General features: G+C 33.4%; 2 protein-coding genes across 2 annotated transcripts; both read left to right on the top strand.

The window, feature by feature from the left end:
• On the top strand, window positions 1-1,040 carry LOC132739863 (multiple epidermal growth factor-like domains protein 11). Its single transcript, XM_060727674.1, has 2 exons — window positions 1-126; window positions 341-1,040. Exons 1-2 carry the CDS (start codon window positions 87-89, stop codon window positions 952-954), a joined length of 654 nt encoding a protein of 217 aa, XP_060583657.1. The 5' UTR covers window positions 1-86; the 3' UTR covers window positions 955-1,040.
• A 2,875-nt stretch (window positions 1,041-3,915) lies between these two features.
• LOC132739867 (mitogen-activated protein kinase kinase kinase 7-interacting protein 3 homolog) lies at window positions 3,916-20,523 on the top strand. The gene is made up of 9 exons (XM_060727677.1): window positions 3,916-4,033; window positions 11,440-11,791; window positions 12,358-12,429; window positions 13,221-13,793; window positions 14,022-14,552; window positions 15,142-15,228; window positions 15,939-16,068; window positions 16,561-16,666; window positions 17,920-20,523. Exons 1-9 carry the CDS (start codon window positions 3,978-3,980, stop codon window positions 18,053-18,055), a joined length of 2,043 nt encoding a protein of 680 aa, XP_060583660.1. The 5' UTR covers window positions 3,916-3,977; the 3' UTR covers window positions 18,056-20,523.
• Window positions 20,524-21,625: the final 1,102 nt, after the last annotated feature.

Here is a 21,625-nt window from a genome sequence, read left to right as displayed (position 1 = left end):
CTTATCTATTTCACATATGTCATCACACATACAAATGTCAAATTAAGTAGAACAACTAGTTATAGTAGAATAATTAAACGTTCACAATGTTGATCATACTTTCAATATTAATTATAGGCAATATTGGTAAGTTATATTTCTTAAAATTCATATTTACTGGGTTAAATTTTCACACATTTGGAAATGATGTCTATTTAAAACCTGATAACGTCGTTCTCTATCGAATTTTTGGCTGAATTTCGACACATTATTTTTAAAGTTTGAGCATTGATATTTTACGTATATAAACCCTATTCAGAATGAATAAATATCATTAAAGGACTGTTTATTTTTATCACAGGGTCTTTAGAAGGGGATGACCTCTGTCAATCTGACGCCGAGTGTTCCCGAGTAGGTTGCCTCTCACCAGCTGCAACTGCACATTGCGATTCCGGAGTTTGTCGTTGTCCACCTTGCACATCGAACAAAGACTGTCCGCTACCATGTCCTTTTCCAACATTAGGTCATTGCCACGATGGTAACTGTACATGCCATGCCACTCACTTTAACACTCGGTGTTCTTCAGACAGTGATTGCCCGCTACCCTGTCCTTTTGGGATGACGGGCTTTTGTAACCACGGCGATGGTCTAACCGACAGTAGATGTGAGTGTCACGTTGGTCATCATCGAAGATTAGTTTCCATGGCACCCACGTGCAATAATGTATCCGAGTGTCATATATCGTGCCCGGAGTGGTTGGTGTTGAGTTGCGACTCTGGGGTATGCGTTTGCCTACTCGGATGCAAACCAAGTGATCCTTGTTACCTCCCTTGCCCTCATGGACAAATTGGCTTCTGTGATGCAGGGATTTGCCGCTGTCACACTCCCTGCCAGACGGCTCATGACTGCCCGTTGCCGTGCCCGTACCCTATGTCAGGATGCTGTAATTCGGGCAGCTGTAAATGTTGTAGTTAGATTTGGTGAAAATATAAATGAAATGACTTGACTTGTTGAAACATTTGACAAAACCATGTCTTTTGAATTAAAACAGTTGTAAGGTATTTCTTTTTATATACAATTACAAGCATTTGAAACTATACAGTTTAGACGGCGCAAACGATGAGGTCATTTGACGTCAGCGTGATTCCATGAAAGTGTTGTTATTATATAACTCATTTTGTCCTTGATAATAGCATGGACGCCCAGGCCACAATGCCGCACAATGCCGCTATGAATTTGGAATCTTCCAGCTCGGAAATCACCTGCAAAACTCCTTCAATTTTTTTTCAAAATCGCCTCGTAAATATATATACATGTATATATATATATATTGTATTCACATCGTCATTACCTGATTTTTTTTGTAAATCATGCGTGTTAAGAACACCTTAATGTACTGCAGTATGACGTCAAAATTTTAAATGAATGACATTAGAAACACCCGTCAACTATTCGCGGAGAATCATGCTATATTGAAGACAAGAACAGGTTTTGTCGATGATAATCGTCAAAATTTTGATGTGCACCGGTTGAATAGTAATGATGCACAATGAATTTTCCGTAAAATTTGCCGTGTGGTTTGTTATTTCGATAATAAATACGCACGTGATATCAAAACAAACACAAAATGCAAAGTGTGCTTTATATTTTTCAAAATGAACTTTTTATGTGCAACCCTCGTACAATGCATATAGAACGTAATAACCCCTACGACATTACAGCTGTCGCAAGGTCATGACCTTAAGCATGTATACAATCAACAGCACGTGAACACATTTACAAACTAAATTAATTATAAATGGCCATCCTCGAAGTTTCGAATGCTTTTCCAACAAATTGATATTTGTGTTGTAATTTCTCTTGTGGATATTGAAAATGAAACATTACAGATTTGAACAGCTAGAAAGCTCCTTGAACGCAGAGGCGTGCTAAAATTGACAGATGTAATCAGATATTGGTCCAAATATACATTAAATATGGTGTCATCGTAGTCATTATTTTATTATGTTTGTCAGCTTTTAAAATAACGCTGAGAGCATGTAGCTCCTTTGAAAACTTTGTTTTTCTGAAAAGTGGAAAGAGCGGCCTGTAAATATCACTTCAAGACAAATCTAGTTAGATGCTCGAAAATTACTTCTTTATCTTTTTTTTCGTTGAAATGTACAAAATTGCTTTGTCACTTGGATCTGATTAGAAATTATCATGGAGCTTCATGGACAACTGCATGATTAAAAAAATCTGTAATAAAAATATGCAGATGTCTTGTATAATAAACTGACATCATTAGCTAATTACTAGAAAGAGTCCACATTCATTTTCCTGTAGATGAGCCACCGCATGTTACGCTAAGCATTCCTGTACTTTCAGTACTTTGATCTTTAATGTCATCGCTGTAGCAATAAAATTGTAATAAAAGTTGTAAAAATAAACTCTTTATTTAAAGAAGATAGCTTATTAAAACAACAATACATCAGTGTCAAAGATAATACATATAATGCAGAAACAATCTACGAATAATCATAAAAATAAAAAATAGAAATATCAAGAGTAATAATAAAAAATCATAAAGTCTTATCCATTAAAAGAAACAGATATAATATTATATTTTAATAGCAAGTACAATGTATATAGTTTATAAATCATTTTGTATTGTTTAAAGTGTAATTAAAAGTTCAAGCATTGTAGACTTTCTTGCTTCCAAAGAAATATGGTCCAAAATCTCCATACTACAACAATAAAACTGTTTTCAAATAATTCATTTTGGGCGGTTTTTAAAAACGTATATTGTATACTGTATGTCAAGAGATGCATGGCTTTTACGTGTTTCCTTAAAATAATTCTAACAGTTCTCTCTTGACAGTTTTGTAATCATATTTAGGTCTGATTTACTACCGTGTTACCAAGTTATACAATATACAAATTGTGCTTTGCATGTATAAGCATTATAGAACTAACTCTTTCCTTTAAGATGTAAGATTTTTTTTCAACAGGGATATTTTCGAAGCAACCGCTACTGTAGCGCAAGCTTAATTAGTACAAGTTTTTCATTTTTTGTTTTCCAAGATAGACAATTATCAATGTGAATACCAATTATTAATACTCGAATTGCCAATATGCAGAGTAGGATTATACATGTATATCTATATTATTTATTTTTAATTTTGGTCATGTTGTTTTTTTTTTCTAAAACGCATAAAGAGCAACATTCCTGCATTTCCCCGGCTGTGGTTCAGATTCAGAATAATTATGTAGTAGTCAAAACATGATCTCTATTCAGCCTTGTGTGATTTATGTTCATAGAAGTTTTAGTGTATGAATCCTAGATATGAATCAGTATAGTGTGGTCAAGCATCGTGTCAGCATCATCACGTTTTCTGACAGTTCTCTTTTGCCAGTTTTGTAATCCTATTTAGGAATCAAGTACGTAATTATACAATAAACAATGAATAATTGCATGGACTTGAAAATGCCAGTAAAAAATACGGTTCAAAATAATGCAATTAAAGCCGTGTCTACATGCATATTAAAAATTCTTGTACAGGTACTTCTTCTACTTCTACTTGATAGGGCCTACTCCCAAAGAATCAATGAAGGTAATGACTTGGGTGCTGTCAGGGAAAAACAGTATTATAGACTAGAAAAACATAACAAATCTACTGTATAGGTGCATTTGTTAAAAGATAGAATAACAAAAGAACAAAGTACAAAAAATAAAAAATAGGATTTTTAAATATCAACCAGATGCCCGCCTTTCTGAGAATATACCATAACCGGGACTAGATTAGATATAACCTGGGAGATTATTTGAGTAGCGAATATCTGAAGGAGAATAACAACAACACAATAAGCTGTTCTAAGGTTTGCAATATTTAACACAACAAAAAAATCATTATATCTTTTGATCTACCATTTAAATGACAACGTTAAATTAAGGCTAGGACCATCCCACAACGATTCTCTCAGAGGAAGAGTATTAGCCTTTCCCAAATTTTCCAAAAATGGACGAATCGCTGGATGACTACATTTCTAAGTCAAATTTCAAGATAAAAATTGGGTAAAAGCTTTATTTCTAAAATCGAATATAGTCTCAGAGTAATACTTTTTCATTAGAAAATGAATATGTCAATAAATCTTGAAGTGTGCGCGTATATTAATAGTAACGCTGATTCGGTTCGCGAAAACTGATGATTTTAGTCGTTCAGCTTGCCACTGTCGAAAATTTAAGACTTAAAGTTACTACAAACCATAATTTTTCTTTATTCAATTAGGATTTCAAGAACCAAAGAAAAGTATAAAGGGGTCTCTAATGCATGTACATTTAAAAAAAACACACACAAAAAAAACCCCCAAAAAGGCAAAAACACCTGCTGTCAAATTGCTGTCAACAAAGCCCAAAATTTATCAAGACTAAGACTAGTAAGATTAAGATGTGTAGATCTAATTACTCTTAAAATCTAGATTTTTTAACTAGATGTGAAAATAAATGTGTGCAAAGATTCACAGAAGATTGAATTTTATAACCAAATTTACTGCTTCGGACTTCGGATTGACTATATAGAGGGTCTCACTAAAAAGCGTCCCGAAGGATTTTAGCGTCCCGAAGCGTCCTGAAGCGTCCCGAAGCATTATTGTTAATTTAAACAGACAGAAGGGTTATATTTATTGTAAATGAGCTATATTATTATGTACTGAGGTATTTATGGTAGAAAAAAATATTCTTACTTATCATTTTTTCTATTTATATAAAAAAACCTAACATACCTTCGACTCCAGTTCACTTGCTCAAAAACCACCGTATACCGACAACGCGTCCGGAAGGTTTAATGTTTATCTAAACCGAAATTATTTTGAAATACTTCGTAATTTTAGTTAATGAAATAGTAATATAAGTAACAATAGCGAGAAAAAATGTTTTCCATACATAAAATTATCTTTATAGTGCCCGAAATCGTACATCTATCCACGCATAGTTCAAGTCGCTTACTGACTAACATAGCGTCCCGAAACGTATTCATGGTTTTTATTTTTATCTAAGCAAAGATAAATCGTAATTAAGTTCTTTTATGATATGTGTAAGTGACATTAAAACGGAAATAAACATTTCATCCACAAAATATTATTTTTCAGCGCGAAAACTGACGTTTCCCATGTTGCGCTAACAAAGCGTCCCGAAGAATTTAGCGTCCCGAAATGTCATGAAGCGTCCCGAAGCATTATTGTTAATTTAAACAGTCAGAATGGTTATATTTATTGTAAATAATGTATATTATTATGTATTGAGGTATTTATGGTAGAAAAAAATAATCTAACTTATCATACTTTTCTATTTATATAAAAAAAACTAATATACCTTCGACTCCAGTTCACTTGCTCAAAAACCACCGTATACCGACAAAGCGTCCGGAAGGTTTAATGTTTATCTAAACAAAATTATTTTGAAATACTTTGTAATTTTAGTTAATGAAATAGTAATGTAAGTAACAATAGCGGGAAAAATGATTTCCATACATAAAATTATCTTTATAGCACCCGAAATCGTACATCTATCCACGCATAGTTCAAGTTGCTAACTGACTAAAATAGCGTCCCGAAACGTATTCATGGTTTTTATTTTTATCCAAGCAAAGATAAATCGTAATTAAGTTCTTTTATGATATGTGTAAGTGACATTAAAAAGGAAATAAACATTTCATCCACAAAATATTATTTTACAGCGCGAAAACTGACGTTTCCCATGTTGCGCTAACAAAGCGTCCCGAAGAATTTAGCGTCCCGAAATGTCATGAAGCGTCCCGAAGCATTATTGTTAATTTAAACAGTCAGAAGGGTTATATTTATTGTAAATAATGTATATTATTATGTATTGAGGTATTTATGGTAGAAAAAAATAATCTTACTTATCATTTTTTCTATTTATATAAAAAAACCTAATATAACTTCGACTCCAGTTCACTTGCTCAAAAACCACCGTATACCGACAAAGCGTCCGGAAGGTTTAATGTTTATCTAAATCAAAATTATTTTGAAATACATCGTAATTTTAGTTAATGAAATAGTAATATAAGTAACAATAGCGAGAAAAAATGTTTTCCATACATAAAATTATCTTTATAGCGCCCGAAATCGTACATCTATCCACGCATAGTTCAAGTCGCTTACTGACTAACATAGCGTCCCGAAACGTATTCATGGTATTTATTTTTATCAAAGCAAAGATAAATCGTAATTAAGTTCTTTTATGATATGTGAAAGTGACATTAAAAAGGAAATAAACATTTCATCCACAAAATATTATTTTACAGTGCGAAAACTGACGTTTCCCATGTTGCGCTAACAAAGCGTCCCGAAGAATTTAGCGTCCCGAAATGTCATGAAGCGTCCCGAAGCATAATTGTTAATTAAAACAGTCAGAAGGGTTATATTTATTGTAAATAATGTATATTATTATGTATTGAGGTATTTGTGGTAGAAAAAAATAATCTTACTTATCATTTTTTCTATTTATATAAAAAAAACCTAACATACCTTCGACTCCAGTTCACTTGCTCAAAAACCACCGTATACCGACAAAGCGTCCGGAAGGTTTAATGTTTATCTAAACCAAAATTATTTTGAAATACTTCGTAATTTTAGTTAATGAAATAGTAATGTAAGTAACAATAGCGAGAAAAATGTTTTCCATACATAAAATTATCTTTATAGCGCCCGAAATCGTACATCTATCCACGCATAGTTCAAGTCGCTTACTGACTAACATAGCGTCCCGAAACTTATTCATGGTTTTTATTTTTATCTAAGCAAAGATAAAACGTAATTAAGTTCTTTTATGATATGTGTAAGTGACATTAAAAAGGAAATAAACATTTCATCCACAAAATATTATTTTACAGCGCGAAAACTGACGTTTCCCATGTTGCGCTAACAAAGCGTCCCGAAGAATTTTTTTTGAATTGCGCAATAGTGCCTTTTTTCCACATTCAGTTTTTTATCGTCGTGTATTTTAATGATTTTTTATTTAACGATTAGCGTCTGCTTCTTAGCTTTAACGATATAAGCATGCATATAGTATATATAGCAGTAATTACGTAAGTCTCTTTATTCGTTGAATTGTTACTAAAGTCTTTTATAACTCAACATATGAGTGGCAATGTACTTTTTAAATCATGTTATATGTGTTCTATGTATATTGTTGTATATTGTTGGGAAAGTCCATTAAAAGGGAAAATTCTGCATATTATCCGAAAACGAAAGTGTCAACAACTAGATAAGAGCCGCGCCATGACAAAACCAACATAATGGGTTTGCGACCAGCATGGATCCAGACCAGCCTGCGCATCCACACACATGCTGTGCGCTATCAGATTCTCTACTTGTTATAGGGTTTGTAAGCGAACAGCATGGATCCTGATCAGACTGCGTGGATGCCCAGGCTGGTCTGGATCCATGCTGGTCGCAAACGCATTACGTTGGTTTTGTCGTGACGCGACTCATATAGTTTAATTCTAACATCGTGATAGCTCAGGTGGTAAATCAACGTCACTGTTACTTTAAATGATTTGAACTAATAGGTTCGAAACCTACGCACGGCTTGTTATTATGATGTTGTTGTTAATGTGTTTCTCCCTTTTTATTTACTGTGTCTTTTGTTTGAATACATTTTCAAATCTATGAATGACATTCCAATAATACATTTCACATCATTCTAGGAATGACATTCTTTATAGTTGTAGATAACTGTTATGCACGACTTTCACGTGCAAATTTAAATGTCGAACTATACATACATACGCATGCATGCATCACATCATTCTAGGAATGACATTCTTTATAGTTGAAGATGTTGTTGTCATGCAATGCTTGCATATATATGTAAGTAAATGTATATATGTTTATGTTGATTATATGCTATAAACATTGTATAATGTTTCAGGCAATAAAATTTGAAATTGGAAAAAAAAATTATATTCTTATGTATATAATTGAACGAATTAACAAGAGACTATCTAAGGAGTAGGTATGCTATTTTTCACACTTACGGCTGTATACAAATCGTGATTGATATATAATTACTTCAGGCACTATTTATGCAGGTAGGTGTTACATTGTGTTAACAGTTTACTTCATTCAAACATTAAAATATGACATTTTCAGCTCAGTTCAGATATTTATAAACTACTAATTATTGCGTACTGATTACAGTCTGACTTACAATGGCTAAAGTCGTACTATTTGGTGACAGTTATATCAAACGTCTTCACTATCACTGTGCCGAAGATCCACTGTTAATACCAGGGCACGTGCATTGGTGTTTTAAAGGCGGTCTAAGAACCGACCATATGGACCATGCCCTATATTCTCGTCTGCTGCGCCAAAACGCAGATGTTGTAGTTCTGAATGTAGGCGGTAATGACATAACAGCTACATCATTCCCGAACGAAATTGTCAGTAGAATCCAAATTCTTGTGGATAATTTAAAGGCCTCTGGGGTTAAAAAAGTTTATATTTGTGAAATTTTGACCACAGGCGAATTTTCTAAAGCACCGGGTTTGACAAAAGAGCGCTTCGGAAATCAAATAAAATACATTAATAAAAGACTGGCGAAAAAATTCAAACTTGACAAAATGATATTAGGATTGCAATAAAATGAACACACTAATCAACATAAGGAACGAGACAATGAATCACAAATCAATAATTATAGATTATAAGAACAGTGCTCGTGCACCTAAATGTATAATTACCTACAGTACATACAAACCGAAAAAATGACACTGCCAGTCCGTGCATTCCATGAAATATTTATAAATACAAACATTAAAATTTTGCTTTTACATACATGTACATAAGTGTTATAGAAATATATAACCTTCTTATGGATAATACATAATGTCATGATCGGTACAATTTAGAATAAACAATGATTTCAATAAGTTACCATTTATTTCAAATACTATCAGGGTTTTTTTTCCGGACGTTTTGTTAGCGCGACATGGCTAACGTGAACCGATTAATATTATCCATAAAAACAAATGTTACTTGATAATGATTGTATTCGGCTATATACAATTTATTACAATATCAACTTTTTTTGGATTACAATAACATCTTCCGGACGCTTCCTAATTTTAGGAATATGAGAGCGTGTGATCAACTGCGCACGTCCATGTCTACTTTAATCTTCTGGATATCAAATAATATTTGATAGAGAAGAACTGTCTTCCTGAATAATATCATCTAGAAAAAAAAAATATTTAAATGGATAGTGATTTCTTTTAATTATATCGATGTTTAAAGTGAAACTGCTTCGGGACGCTAAATTTGTTCGGGACGCTTTGTTAGCGCAACATGGGAAACGTCAGTTTTTGTGCTGTATAATGATATTTTGTGGATGAAAAGTTTATTTCCTTCTTTATGTCACTTACACATAACATAAAAGAAAAAAACACGATTTATCTTTGCTTAGATAAAAAAAATACCATGAAGACGTTTGGGACGCTATGTTAGTCAGTTAGCAACTTGAAACATGCGTGGATAGACGTACGGTTTCGGGCGTAATAAAGATAATATAATTTTATGTATGGAAAACATTTTTCTCGCTATTGTTACTTACATTACTATTTCATTAACTAAAATTACGAAGTAATTGAAAATAATTTTGGTTTCGATAAACATTAAACCTGCCGGACGCTTTGTCGGTATACGGTGGTTTTTGAGCAAGTGAACTGGAGTCGAAGGTATGTTATTTTTTTTATATAAATAGAAAAAATGATAAGTAAGATTTTTTTTCTACCATAAATACCTCAATACATAATAATATACATTATTTACAATAAATATAACCCTTCTGACTGTTTAAATTAACAATAATGCTTCGGGACGCTTCAGGACGCTTCGGGACGCTAAATTTCTTCGGGACGCTTTTTAGTGAGACCGCTATATAGATCCTATATTGGATTTTTACACATTCTGCTCACTGTACCTTACTTTGGAACCTATTTTAACTTGAACCTTTCTTTTGTTGATAGGAAGTTAATTCTTTTTTCCCCTATCCCACGGGTCCGAATATGGGCCCCATTCCCCATCCAAATTACGGGTTTCTTTCCCAATCCGGAAAAAATATTCCCAATCTAGAAGTCAGCAATTTGAAAGAAAAAGTACCGCATTTTCAATTTTAGTGTTGCAAAATAGCGTTATGGAATATATTCATGTTTTGTTAATAAAAACAGGATTTTTAATTGATATCAGTTTTACATTTGTACACATTTTAGCCTGACCTTGTATTGTTGATATGACAGAAAATCTTATTCTGAACAGTTTAAGTAAGATTTATTTAGATTTATTTTAACAATTGTAACACCTTGAATGCTAGCATATTTTCCCAAATTGGCAAATTTCACGATAAACTTTTTCTCCAAATTGGAATATTTTACAACACAAATTTCCCAAATTTGCCATAAGTGTGGTGTTTTCCCAAAATAGAGGGGAAAAAAGGCATTGAAGTAGAAATTGTTAATATACTGTGGGATAGGTTATTTATAATTTAGAATTTTAAAGCGTTGAGGTTATTGCCCACTATAATTTGCTGACTTTGTTAATAATCTAATTTCTCACCTGCAATAAATGTGTAGACTAGCACACACAGACTTGTTTTTTCTGTGTTCAAAATGCAGGATTGTGTGTGACAAGGCATGCTGATATCTAGAAACTTTTTAAAATCTGACTGATGAATCAACTCTGACATCAACAAAGTTGTAACTCATTTTACTGTAAAATTATCTTGTAATTTAGTATTTACTAATTGTATGCCTAATACCCAATTCAGCTTATAAAGTAACACAGGCCTGTTAAAAGCCTCTTCTGCATGGAATTTTTTAATTAGATCATGCAGTTTTCCCAAAAATCTAAACAAAAACAGCAATTTTAGTGATAATTCTTCCTAAAATCAAAAGGCTAAGGCCTCATTCTGATTAAGTGAAAAGTAAACACTGCTAACTTTACTAAATCATTATGGGGCGTCTGTGGCCGAGTGGTTAAGGTCGTTGACTTCAAACCAAAGTGGGTTCGAATCCCGACAGACTTTGGATTCTTTCATGTGAGGAAGCTATCCAGCTAGCTTATGGAACGTCGGTGGTACTACTCAGGTGCCCGTTCGTGCCTGAAATAATGCACGGAAGGGCACCTGAGGTCTTCCTCCACCAGTAAAGCCGGAAAGTCGCCATATGACCTATACTGTGTCGGTGTGACGTAAAACCCAATCAAACAAACAAAGTCATTAAAAATGACTTTTTAAAATGTGGTGAACTTGTCATTTTACCAGGATTTAACTGTCTAATAAGACAAAACAATACAGTTAGTGCTTTCAGGTAAAGTTAGTTGCTATCAAATTTTATAAATTCATTATTTTTCATAATGCATTTACATAATTATATGCATGATTTCAAAATGATGTTTTGTTTTCAGAAATCCAAAACCTTCAGGGTTTCAGGGAAAGAAGAAAGCCACAGCAGGATTTCAAGGTAACAAATTGGTCACTGATGTTTCCATCACTGTACCAGCAGTGCGTAAAACTGGCCCAAATAACAAGACCAATCAAATGAGGGATGCACGTGAACGACTCGTTTCCAAAAACAAGCCTTTAGATGCGCGTGAAAAGCTTAATCAGAAAGCCCAGGGCACAGATGCAAGACAGAAATTGATGACAATCAGATCCCAGAAGGAGCCTCAAGATGCACGTGCAAAGATACAGGCAAAGAAACAGCAACAAGTTAATCAACCACAGACACAAAGTGGCCCATTTACTCTGACAAGAACAGTAAGTTTCTGGTCAACAAGTTTAAACTTTCTAAATGTATTTACTTTATGGTCAGCTGTTCATGTGACTGTCTTTTAAGAGAGGTTTAGTTTTTATCATAGTCCTTTTTCATTAAGATTGCAACTGATATTATATATATATATTTCAGTACGCATGTATGTATATGGGCTTATGGCTTAGCTGAATTGTAAGGTAAAAAGGCATTGAATAGACTGATAAGTAATTACATGTCATTAGTAGCAGGTATTCTCAAACAGACTGCACAGCTTTTACAACCATTATAGAGCCGGGCCAGCCTGCACTTCCATGTATTGTAGTCAAACCATGCTTTTTGTTAACTGTCAGATTTTCATTGTTATGTCTTTAAAATTGATAAATAAAAAAAACTTTTTCAAAATTGAAGTTGGTCAAATTCTTAAATTTAGAATATTTATCAGGTGATAGATTTATCATTCTTGCCTACATGAAGGTAGTTTAGGGAAATAAGTTTTATCTTTTGTGCTGGATCAGCAAGTAAGTTCTTATTCTAGTTATTTAATAATTTATTCTGTTTTCTTTTTACACAGGTTTCAAATAATACTAACAACAACATTCAGTTAACGCCTGGACCTAAGGGAAATATCAACATTACCAAAACAGTAAGCTTTGTTCTTGCAATTATTTTGTGTATTATTTTGCTATATATCGCAGAAAATTAAAAACAAAACTTTTACTGGTATTGAGTTAACAGCCCAGTGAGATGTTAAAAACTAGCAGTGTTTTCATGTCCAAAATATTCTTAGCAACCTAGGTGGTGTGACTAGTCAGTATATGGATAGCATATAATTTTTTTAATCAGCTGTTAAAAGTATTAAAGTATGTATTTTAATGTTTTCTGAAATATAATTACTTCTTCAATTTAATAAATTTTCACATAGATATATATTTTACCAATCATATTTCTCTTACAAATGTGATACATGTAGATTATAAAAAAAAATTGTTGACTTTTAAAGGCACATTATGCCTCGGAAACAAATAAATGTCTCTTAATCAGAAAAGGCAAACATCAGTTTTATAACATTTAAATAATGGTTTATGAGCATGTTAGGCGCTGAATGTGACATTATTTGTTGTAAAAGTAGTAAAATGTAAACAAAGTAGTATTTTGACTTCCACACAAAATATAAAACTAGTTGCCAAAAGGCAACCGAAGCAAAAGTTGGATCAGGTATTTTGTAAATGAGTAACTGTTTGGAAACTAAAACAGGACACTACAAATAAAGAGCTTTTGAGAAATGAAGATAAAAGTATTTCTGGGGCATAATGGACTTTTTAACAAATGATTAATCTAAAAATGTGCCAATAGACATAAATTATAATTGATATATCTGTAAGGCTGTAAGATGGCTTCTCATTCAACTGATTTCAAACATTTCCTCTTCCACAGTTGACTAAAGTCATGCCACCTGGTTATGAGCATATTATTGGACCATCTACAAATGCTACAAACAAGGCAGTTACTCCGATAGGAACATCCACTGTGAAAAACCGACTTGGTCCTTCATCAGGCACTAATACTAGAATAAAACTTGGTGGCTCTTCTGCAGCTGATACTTCTAGAAGATTGGGACCACCTACTGGCTCAAATACTAACATAGCCAATATAACAAGGACCATATCTAACACTCGTAACATAGAACATGGTCAACACCAGCAACACACAAATTTCCCCCAGTCTACACCTGCTCCTTTATCATATGAAATCCATCCTGGCAGTGCACAGGAACCTTTATCTTATGTGCCACCTCCTAGTAATCCTCATGAGTTTAATACAGTATATCAAAGTGCTCCTCCACCCCAACATATGCCACCACCCACCCAGACTGCTCCTTATCCGTACCCTTCTCATCAAAGTCAGCCCCCGTACCCTTCATCTTCACAGCCTGTCCCTGTTCAACAGGCACCTCCAGCACAAGGGCCACCATATCCGGTGAATGATCCAATACCAGCTGGTCATCAGGTAGGTTTGAATCTGAACAATTGCACAGTTAATATTTATTATTATTTCTGAATATGTTCAAATAATATGTAGCTTGCAACAGTTCTTTTGAAATCATTCTTTGACATTGAACAAAATGGCTTTTTGTCTTTATGAGCCACAAATTTGTAGATTTTTTAAGATTTTATTTTATCAGTGTTAGTTTACAAAAAAATTACCATGGGAATAAAATATAACTTTATTTTTCAGTATCCAATGGGCCATCATTCTACTGTGATACCCAAAATACAAGTACAGAACGACCAATACAGACCCCTGGAGCCTCCGTATCCTCAGTATGCAGCTCCCACTCAACAGCATTATGCCCCGCCCCCTCAGCCATATGCTCCGCCAGTGCAACAATATGCCTCTCCCCAACAACAGTATATGTATCCTCCAGCACAACAGCCAGTTACTTATGAACCCACCCCACAGGAGACCTACCCACGACCACAGTCAGGGCTGACTCATGATGCCAACTCGACAGTATTCCAAAGAACAATTGTAAATGATGTTCAGCCTCCACAGCAGACTGTGTCACAAACATTACCTTTAAAAAGGAGGTCAACAGGAGAGCTAGTTGGACAGTCCTCATCATCCGGTCCACTGAGGTTGTCAAGCAAAAACTATGTTCCTATTATTCATACAACTGGAAGTTCAGAGTCTGCAAGGTCTGAAAAGCCAAAATTCTCAAAAATAACTGCACCAGGGGAACCAACAGCAAAGAAGTCGAAAGAAGAAGTAAGTTGAAAATGGTTTAATGAATTTATCTTATTTAGCTTATATGGACAGAAGGATAAGGGTAAGCTATGAGTATTGGAGAGGAATTAAACTTAAAATTAACCATTAAAACAAAGTGAATTGACCGAGTAACTTCTAATAAAGATGCAGTTTGGTGATTTCTACCTGCCACGTCCATAGTTCAAGTCGAAAAGTCCCAATTCACTGGAGCCTGTAATAACCAAACATAATACTGGCAATTTAATCAAAGTGGATTGACCTAGGAAACTTAATAAGCCCAGTTTTCAGTTTAAAGGGTCATGGTAAATGGATTATCTTATTATGTGAAAATGTGCAGTCTGAGAGAAGTAGAGTGTGCTGGTACTTGGATAGTTCTTGTTTAGAATAAGGCTAGCCATATGACTTTACAAAAATGTTTTCATGCATATTGACAACAAATTCTTGCTTATTTCTAGTAGATGTTATTAAATTGTTAAAAGATATACCTGTACATTGGAATTTGTATTTCTAGATAGTTCAAAAAGGTGGCTAGTACAAGTATTTCTAAAAATTTAAAATTCTTCTTTATTTATTAATTTTATATTGACAGGATGAAGAAAATGTGATCAGTCCTTTACAAGGCTTTAAAATTGCAATAACAAATCTTGCACACTCTGTAACTCAAGATGATATCATTGTAAGTATAACTAATGGCGTACTTTACAAGTTTCATTATTTGTTTATTACCAGTGGCTCACATATTGCAAGTTATATGTTTATAACCAATGACTCAAATATTGCAAGTTTATATAAAAAATTACATGTATTTATAACCAATGGCTAGCATATTGCAAGTTTATATATATATTACCAATGGCTCGTTATATGTTTATAACCAGTGGCTCACTGAATTGTCTCAAATTTATTTCACAAGCATGTCCATTAAACTTGTTCAGTACAGTCATTAATTATAGTACCACTTATCGACCTCTAACTTGTGACAACTGTGTCAGCTTGTAAATCGGTGCCATCTGTTCTGCACTGTTTACTATGAATATCAGTTAATTGCTATTTTCCCCAGTTGATTAGAAAAATGAAACTTGGATCAGGGCTTTTTTCACAAGCTAAGGAAGCAGCCCTTCTTATTTTGCAGAAAAAATATTTGTATTTTGTTAAGGGGAAGAAAAAACTGGATGTTAATTTAATTTACTGCATGATTTTAATTTTTCTTTGGGGAAGCCACCTTTAAATGGCCACTGCTATAGAAAGAAAAAAAAGCCCTGTGGATAGGGAGTTCAAAAAGAATGAACTTGAAACGATTTTATTGCAAACATTATTTAAGTATCGGAGGAATTTAATTTTGATTATGTGTTTGACTTAGATATTGTAGTGTTTGTTATTTTTCAGGAATTGTTTGGTGCAATAGGAGCAGTAAAGAGTGTGAAGATGTTGAAGTTGGGAACAGCTGAAGTTGTTTACGTGAAGAAAGATGGCGCTGTACAGGCTGCTAAAAGTTATCATGACAGAGAATTAGATGGTAATATTGATAAGTGCTTCTTTTGTATTATAATTTTATTCCTTTATTAATCTAATAAAGCATCATGAATTGAAAATATGATGTCCAAGATTGATATCTATAAGTGACAGCATAGTCGATTGGTTAAATGTGTCAGACCAGTAATGTAAGGGTCGCTAGGCTCATGGGTTCATATCCCATAATTGGCAAGCCGAGCAAGAAACTTTAAACTTATGCTCAGTACTGTTTGGTTCTAGGAACAGCTTTGCAATTAGTCTTAAGTTTTTAGCTTTCTACACAGACTAAAATAAGTTCTGTATAAACTATAGATGATTCTTTCAAACATTAAACTAAAGAAATGAAAAGTACTTTGTTGTACTAAATATGATGTTCACTTGCATAGAAGAAATTGGTTACTTATTCAGGAATGCTGGTTACGTGGACTGACTGTCAAGATATGATAAAATATGTGTTAAAGTCTATGTAAAAAGAGACAAACAAATTTGTATTTAGGTCTTCCGATGGTAGTGAAGTTGGTTACCCCAGTGTCTGCAAGAATAAAGGAAGCGCCAGAAAAACTGCCAGCATCTGTGAAACCAGCTGCTTCATCACCTCTAAGGTGAGTTTTCTTGATTGTGTATTTTCCAAACGATCCTCGTACTTTTTAGCTCACCTAACACAAAGTGACATGGTGAGCTTTTGTGATAGTTTTTCGTCTGTCGTTCATCCGTAAACTTTAACAAATGACATCTCCTCATTAGCCGTAAAGCCAATTTCATCCAAACTTCACAGGAATATTCATTTGGTAGTTTTAAAGGTGACCTTTAAAAATTAAAAATTGTTCAAAGAATTTAATTCCATGCAAAACTCTGGTTGCCATGGCAACTGAAAGAAAAAACTTAAAATATCTTCTTTGAAGAAACGCAAAGAGCTAGAGCTTAGATATTTGGCATGAAACATCTTCCTGTGATAAAAAGTGAGTAAATAAAAGCCCTGGGGTCAAAATTGGCCCAGTCATAGGGGTCATTGATTTTCCTTGTATGTTTATAAAAGGCTTCTTTTAAAAACCCCAAAAAGCTTAGATATTAAGCATGAAACATCTTCTAGTGAGTGTCTACCAAGTTTGTTCAAATAGTCAAATTGGCCCCACCCCCAGGGGGTTATTGATTTTCCTTATATGTATATAGTAAAAACTAAAAAATCTTCTTTTAAAAAACTCAAATAGCCAGGGGTTAGATATTAAGCATGAAATACCTTCTAGTGGGTGTCTACTAAGTTTGTTCAAATAATAGCCCTGGGGTCAAATTTGGCCCTGCCCAGGGGTCTTTGATTTTCTTTTTATGCATATAGTAAAGACAAAATTTAAAAAAACCCAAAAAAACCCAAATTAACAAGTATTCTGACTCAGGTGAGCGATTTAGGGCCGTCATGGCCCTCTTGTGAAGACTTTTTCATAGTGAAGCAGTAAATGTCTGAACCATTTCCCTGGTGAATTTATGAAATGCATTTGCCATGTTTTGAATCAGAAACTGTTCATTCAAAGTTTAAAGATTCAAATATCAAAGTAAAATAAAAGTATGTGTAATGACTGATGAATGGCCATTTACAAATTATGAAAAATTAGTCATAAATTAGTCATTTAAGCAACCATTTTTAGGGGGGAAATATGTCTGTATAAAGCTTCTAAATTTTACATCCTGGCCTCACAGTTACTATGTAATGCTAGGCTTCTGTACTGATAGGAGTTTACTGCTGCAAAATGTTTATATTCCCGATATAGAATGTTTACCAACCTTGTAAGTTTAGTTTAAACAATATTTGTTTTAGTTTCTTTATGAAGAAAATATTTAACTGTTTTTTTTTACATTGCAGGTTCAGTAAACCTGGAGTTAGCAAGGGAAAAGTGCCAGATAAGAAAGAAGTGGATGTGACTACACTACATAAAGCCTTATTTAAAACAGGATCTTCTGGCCCTTCTAAACCCGTCACATTTACTGTCAATATATAAACTGTCATGTGTTGAATGTGACATTCCACATACTGATATAATGCCATGTGTTGAATATATCTTTTCACATACTGTAGACTGTTATGTGCTAAATATGACATTTTACATACTGTAGACTGTTATGTGATAAATATGACATTTCACATACTGTAGACTGTTATGTGATGAAAATGACATTTCTCATTGTGATAGAATGTCATGTGCTAAATATGACATATCATATACTGTAGACTGTAATGACATTCAACATACTGATATAAAAATGTCATGTGCTGGATGTGACATTCCACATACTGATTGACTGTCATGTGTTGGCTGTGACATTTCATATACTGAATAACTATATAATTTAGAAAGGGTTTTTTGTTTAAATGATTTATTTAAGTTAAATAGTTAAAATATTACAGTTGTTCGTTTGTGATACACATGTACAACTTAAGGTGTTGATTTGCAGTACTTTTTAATTCATAGCAATATTTTCTTCAGAAATCAGATGTTTATCGAGTAAGGGGACGAAAGTTCAATGATATTGCACAGTAAATGTTAGGATCATAAAAGTATGGTTTATGTAATTTCAATTTTGATGACTACTAGCCTAGCAGTTTAGCACCCCAAGGGGTTTAATAGGAAAAGAATAAAGTGTTGTTTAAAAACACATTTATAAGTATGAGAATCTCTTGGTTAATGGATAATGGTGGTTTTTTTTAACACAAATGAATATTTTATGTTATAAAAAAAGGATATTGAGTGAGTGTAAGTTAAATACTGTATTTATTGAACAAGTTGAATAAAAATATATGGGGTGTCCGTGGCCGAGTGGTTAAGTTTGTTTGACTTCAAACCACTTGTCTCTCAACGCTGTGGGTTCCAATCCCGACAGGGACTTTGGATTATTTCATGTGAGGAAGCTATCCAGCTAGTTTACGGAACGTCGGTGGTTCAACTCAGGTGCCCGTTCGTGCTTGAAATAAAGCACGGAAGGGCACCTGAGGTCTTCCTCACCAGTAAAGCTGGAACGTCATCATATGACCTATACTGTGTCGATGTGACGTAAAACCCAATCCAAAAAGAATAAAAATATATTATGAGAACCTCTGGGGGGCATTATATTTTATTCAAGGAGTTCAATAAATTCAGTAATGAACTGACATAAAGTTAAAATTCTGTTTATCACATACACAAAACATGGACCGTTTGAAGTGAAAAAAAGGGGCACCTATAGTTAAATGCCAATATTTAGCGCGTCTTATCGCTATGTTTATATTTACGCAAAAGACATTGCGTCAAAATATATACACGGTTGTGCGATACCATTTTTGCGGAGTCACAAAAATGGGATGTGTATGTGATGAGAATAGTTTATGTGTTATCTAGTTGAATTGGTTGTAGTTTTTTTTTTTTTCGGCAAAGCATCAGTTGTTAATCATGTTCAAACATTGTTTCCTCATAATGTATAACATGAGGCAAAATATGGTTTACATTATATAATATATTTTTGTAAATACGCACATTCTCTTTCTATGTTCTTTTTGCGATGTTATTTTAAAGTAGCCGTCAGCTTTTATTTTATGTTGGAAAAAGAATTTTGTACTGTTTAAAACTAAGTATTTCAGTAATATTACCGAGGAAAAGTGCATCATATCACTGTTAAGCCTTTTTCAAAACAGTTCCCCGGGCAATATTTACAGCGCACAGTGACGTTGTTTCTAAAAATAGATGTTTGGGAAATGAATTGTTCATTTTACTAATTTACATATAAAGAGGGACCGATAGATCAGAGGTATCAAGGGGTTTCCTTATTGTTTATGTATTTATCAATGGCAAATTTCATTTTATACCTTAATTCTTTTAACTTGACAATAATATGAAACAATTTATCTTTACATATTTAACCTTTAGAAAAGCTGAAGGCCCCTTTAATGATAACTTGCATCATTATGTAATTTGGTATTTAAATTCTTTAACAAAGGTTTTATTCTTTGGATAATTTATTTGGATAATTTATTTGTGTTTTATTGTCTGGAAGATATTTTTTTTGTAGATTTATAGTCATTGTTGTTAGAAAATTTAAATTTTTTTTTTTTTTCTCTTTCAAAAAAAGTAAAAAGATCTGGTAATGTGTAACTTGCATGTAAACTCAAAAGAATAAATTTGAAGAATATTTCTTTAAAAAAAAAAAGTGATTTCAAAATGAAGTTGGCACTCACAATGTATAGACCAAGCTTGAAAGACATTTTGTGCTATATTTCTAAAGAATACATCATCATTATCATCATCATCATTAATCAGTTTTTGGTCTAGTCATACCATTCAGTAGATAGATCACTGAAATTTTCCAGACATACACTTGTTTTCATAAGGTATACATTAGTATGTAGGAGAGCATTTTGGCAATCATCTTCTCACTTGTATCATTCACGCTGGATGTAAGTTTATATATAAAACATTAAATGTTCATTGAAGACAAATTTTTGTTTCTTTTATTGTTGTAATGTCGGATTATGAGTGTGTAAATGTTTAACCCAAATATTACACGATAGTCAATTATCAGTCAATGATTATTGACGTTATTGAACAATGCTGACTATAATGCTTTAGAGAATAGTCCACTAGCTCGTTGGAAGTCTCTGGTTCAGACAAAGTGTCTACTGGTGACTTAAAGGGACTCTACTGAGGTTTTTTGACATGATGGGACTGAAAATATTTTTTTCCAGATAAATGTACCATTTGATGTAGGTGTAGACCACGAATCCTTGTGCAAACTTTCAGATCATTCGCGCACTTCGTTTTTGTGTCGCCTTGAAAAGGTGACATATAGGGATTACTTTTGTCGGCGGTGTCGGCGTCCCCTAAAGCTTGTCCGGAGCATAACTCAGTCACTTTAAGTTGGATTGACTTCAAACTTGGTATGCATGCTTCTTTCAATAACACGAAGTGCAGTGCACAAGGACCGATACTCTGCACTTCTTAATTTTTGAGTTATTGCCCTTTGTAAATTTTCATACTTTAATTTTGTCCGGGCCATTTCTCTTCAACTATAAAAGCTATGGACTTCAAACTTCATACAATGTTAGATCTCATTAAGAAGAAGTGCAGTGCACAAGAATTGGTACTCTGCACTTCCTAATTTTTGAGTTATTTCCCTTTGTTAATTTTCATACTTTATTTTTGTCCGGGCCATTTCTACTAATGTATAAAAGCTATGGACTTGAAACTTCATAGGATGATAGATCTCATTAAGAAGAAGTGCAGTGCACAAGAGCAAGAACTCTGCATTTCTTATTTTTTGAGTTATGGCCCTTTGTTAATTTTCATACTTTATTTTTGTCCAGGTCATTTCTCCTCAAGTATGAAAGCTATACACATGAAACTTCATAGGATGATAGATCTCATTAAAAATAATTGCAGTGTACAAGGACCGGTACTCTGCATTTCTGTTTTTTGAGTTTTCACCCTTTATATATTTTCATACTTTATTTTTGACCAGGCCATTTCTCATAAATTATAAAAGATATGGACTTGAAACTTCATAGAATGATAGATCTTATTGATAAGAAGTGGTGCAGTGCA

Source organism: Ruditapes philippinarum, unplaced genomic scaffold, assembly GCF_026571515.1.
Source record: "Ruditapes philippinarum isolate M1 unplaced genomic scaffold, ASM2657151v2 ctg315_1_1_1_1, whole genome shotgun sequence".
In the NCBI taxonomy this organism is placed as follows: domain Eukaryota; kingdom Metazoa; phylum Mollusca; class Bivalvia; order Venerida; family Veneridae; genus Ruditapes; species Ruditapes philippinarum.
This window is presented reverse-complemented; position numbering and strand designations above follow the sequence as displayed.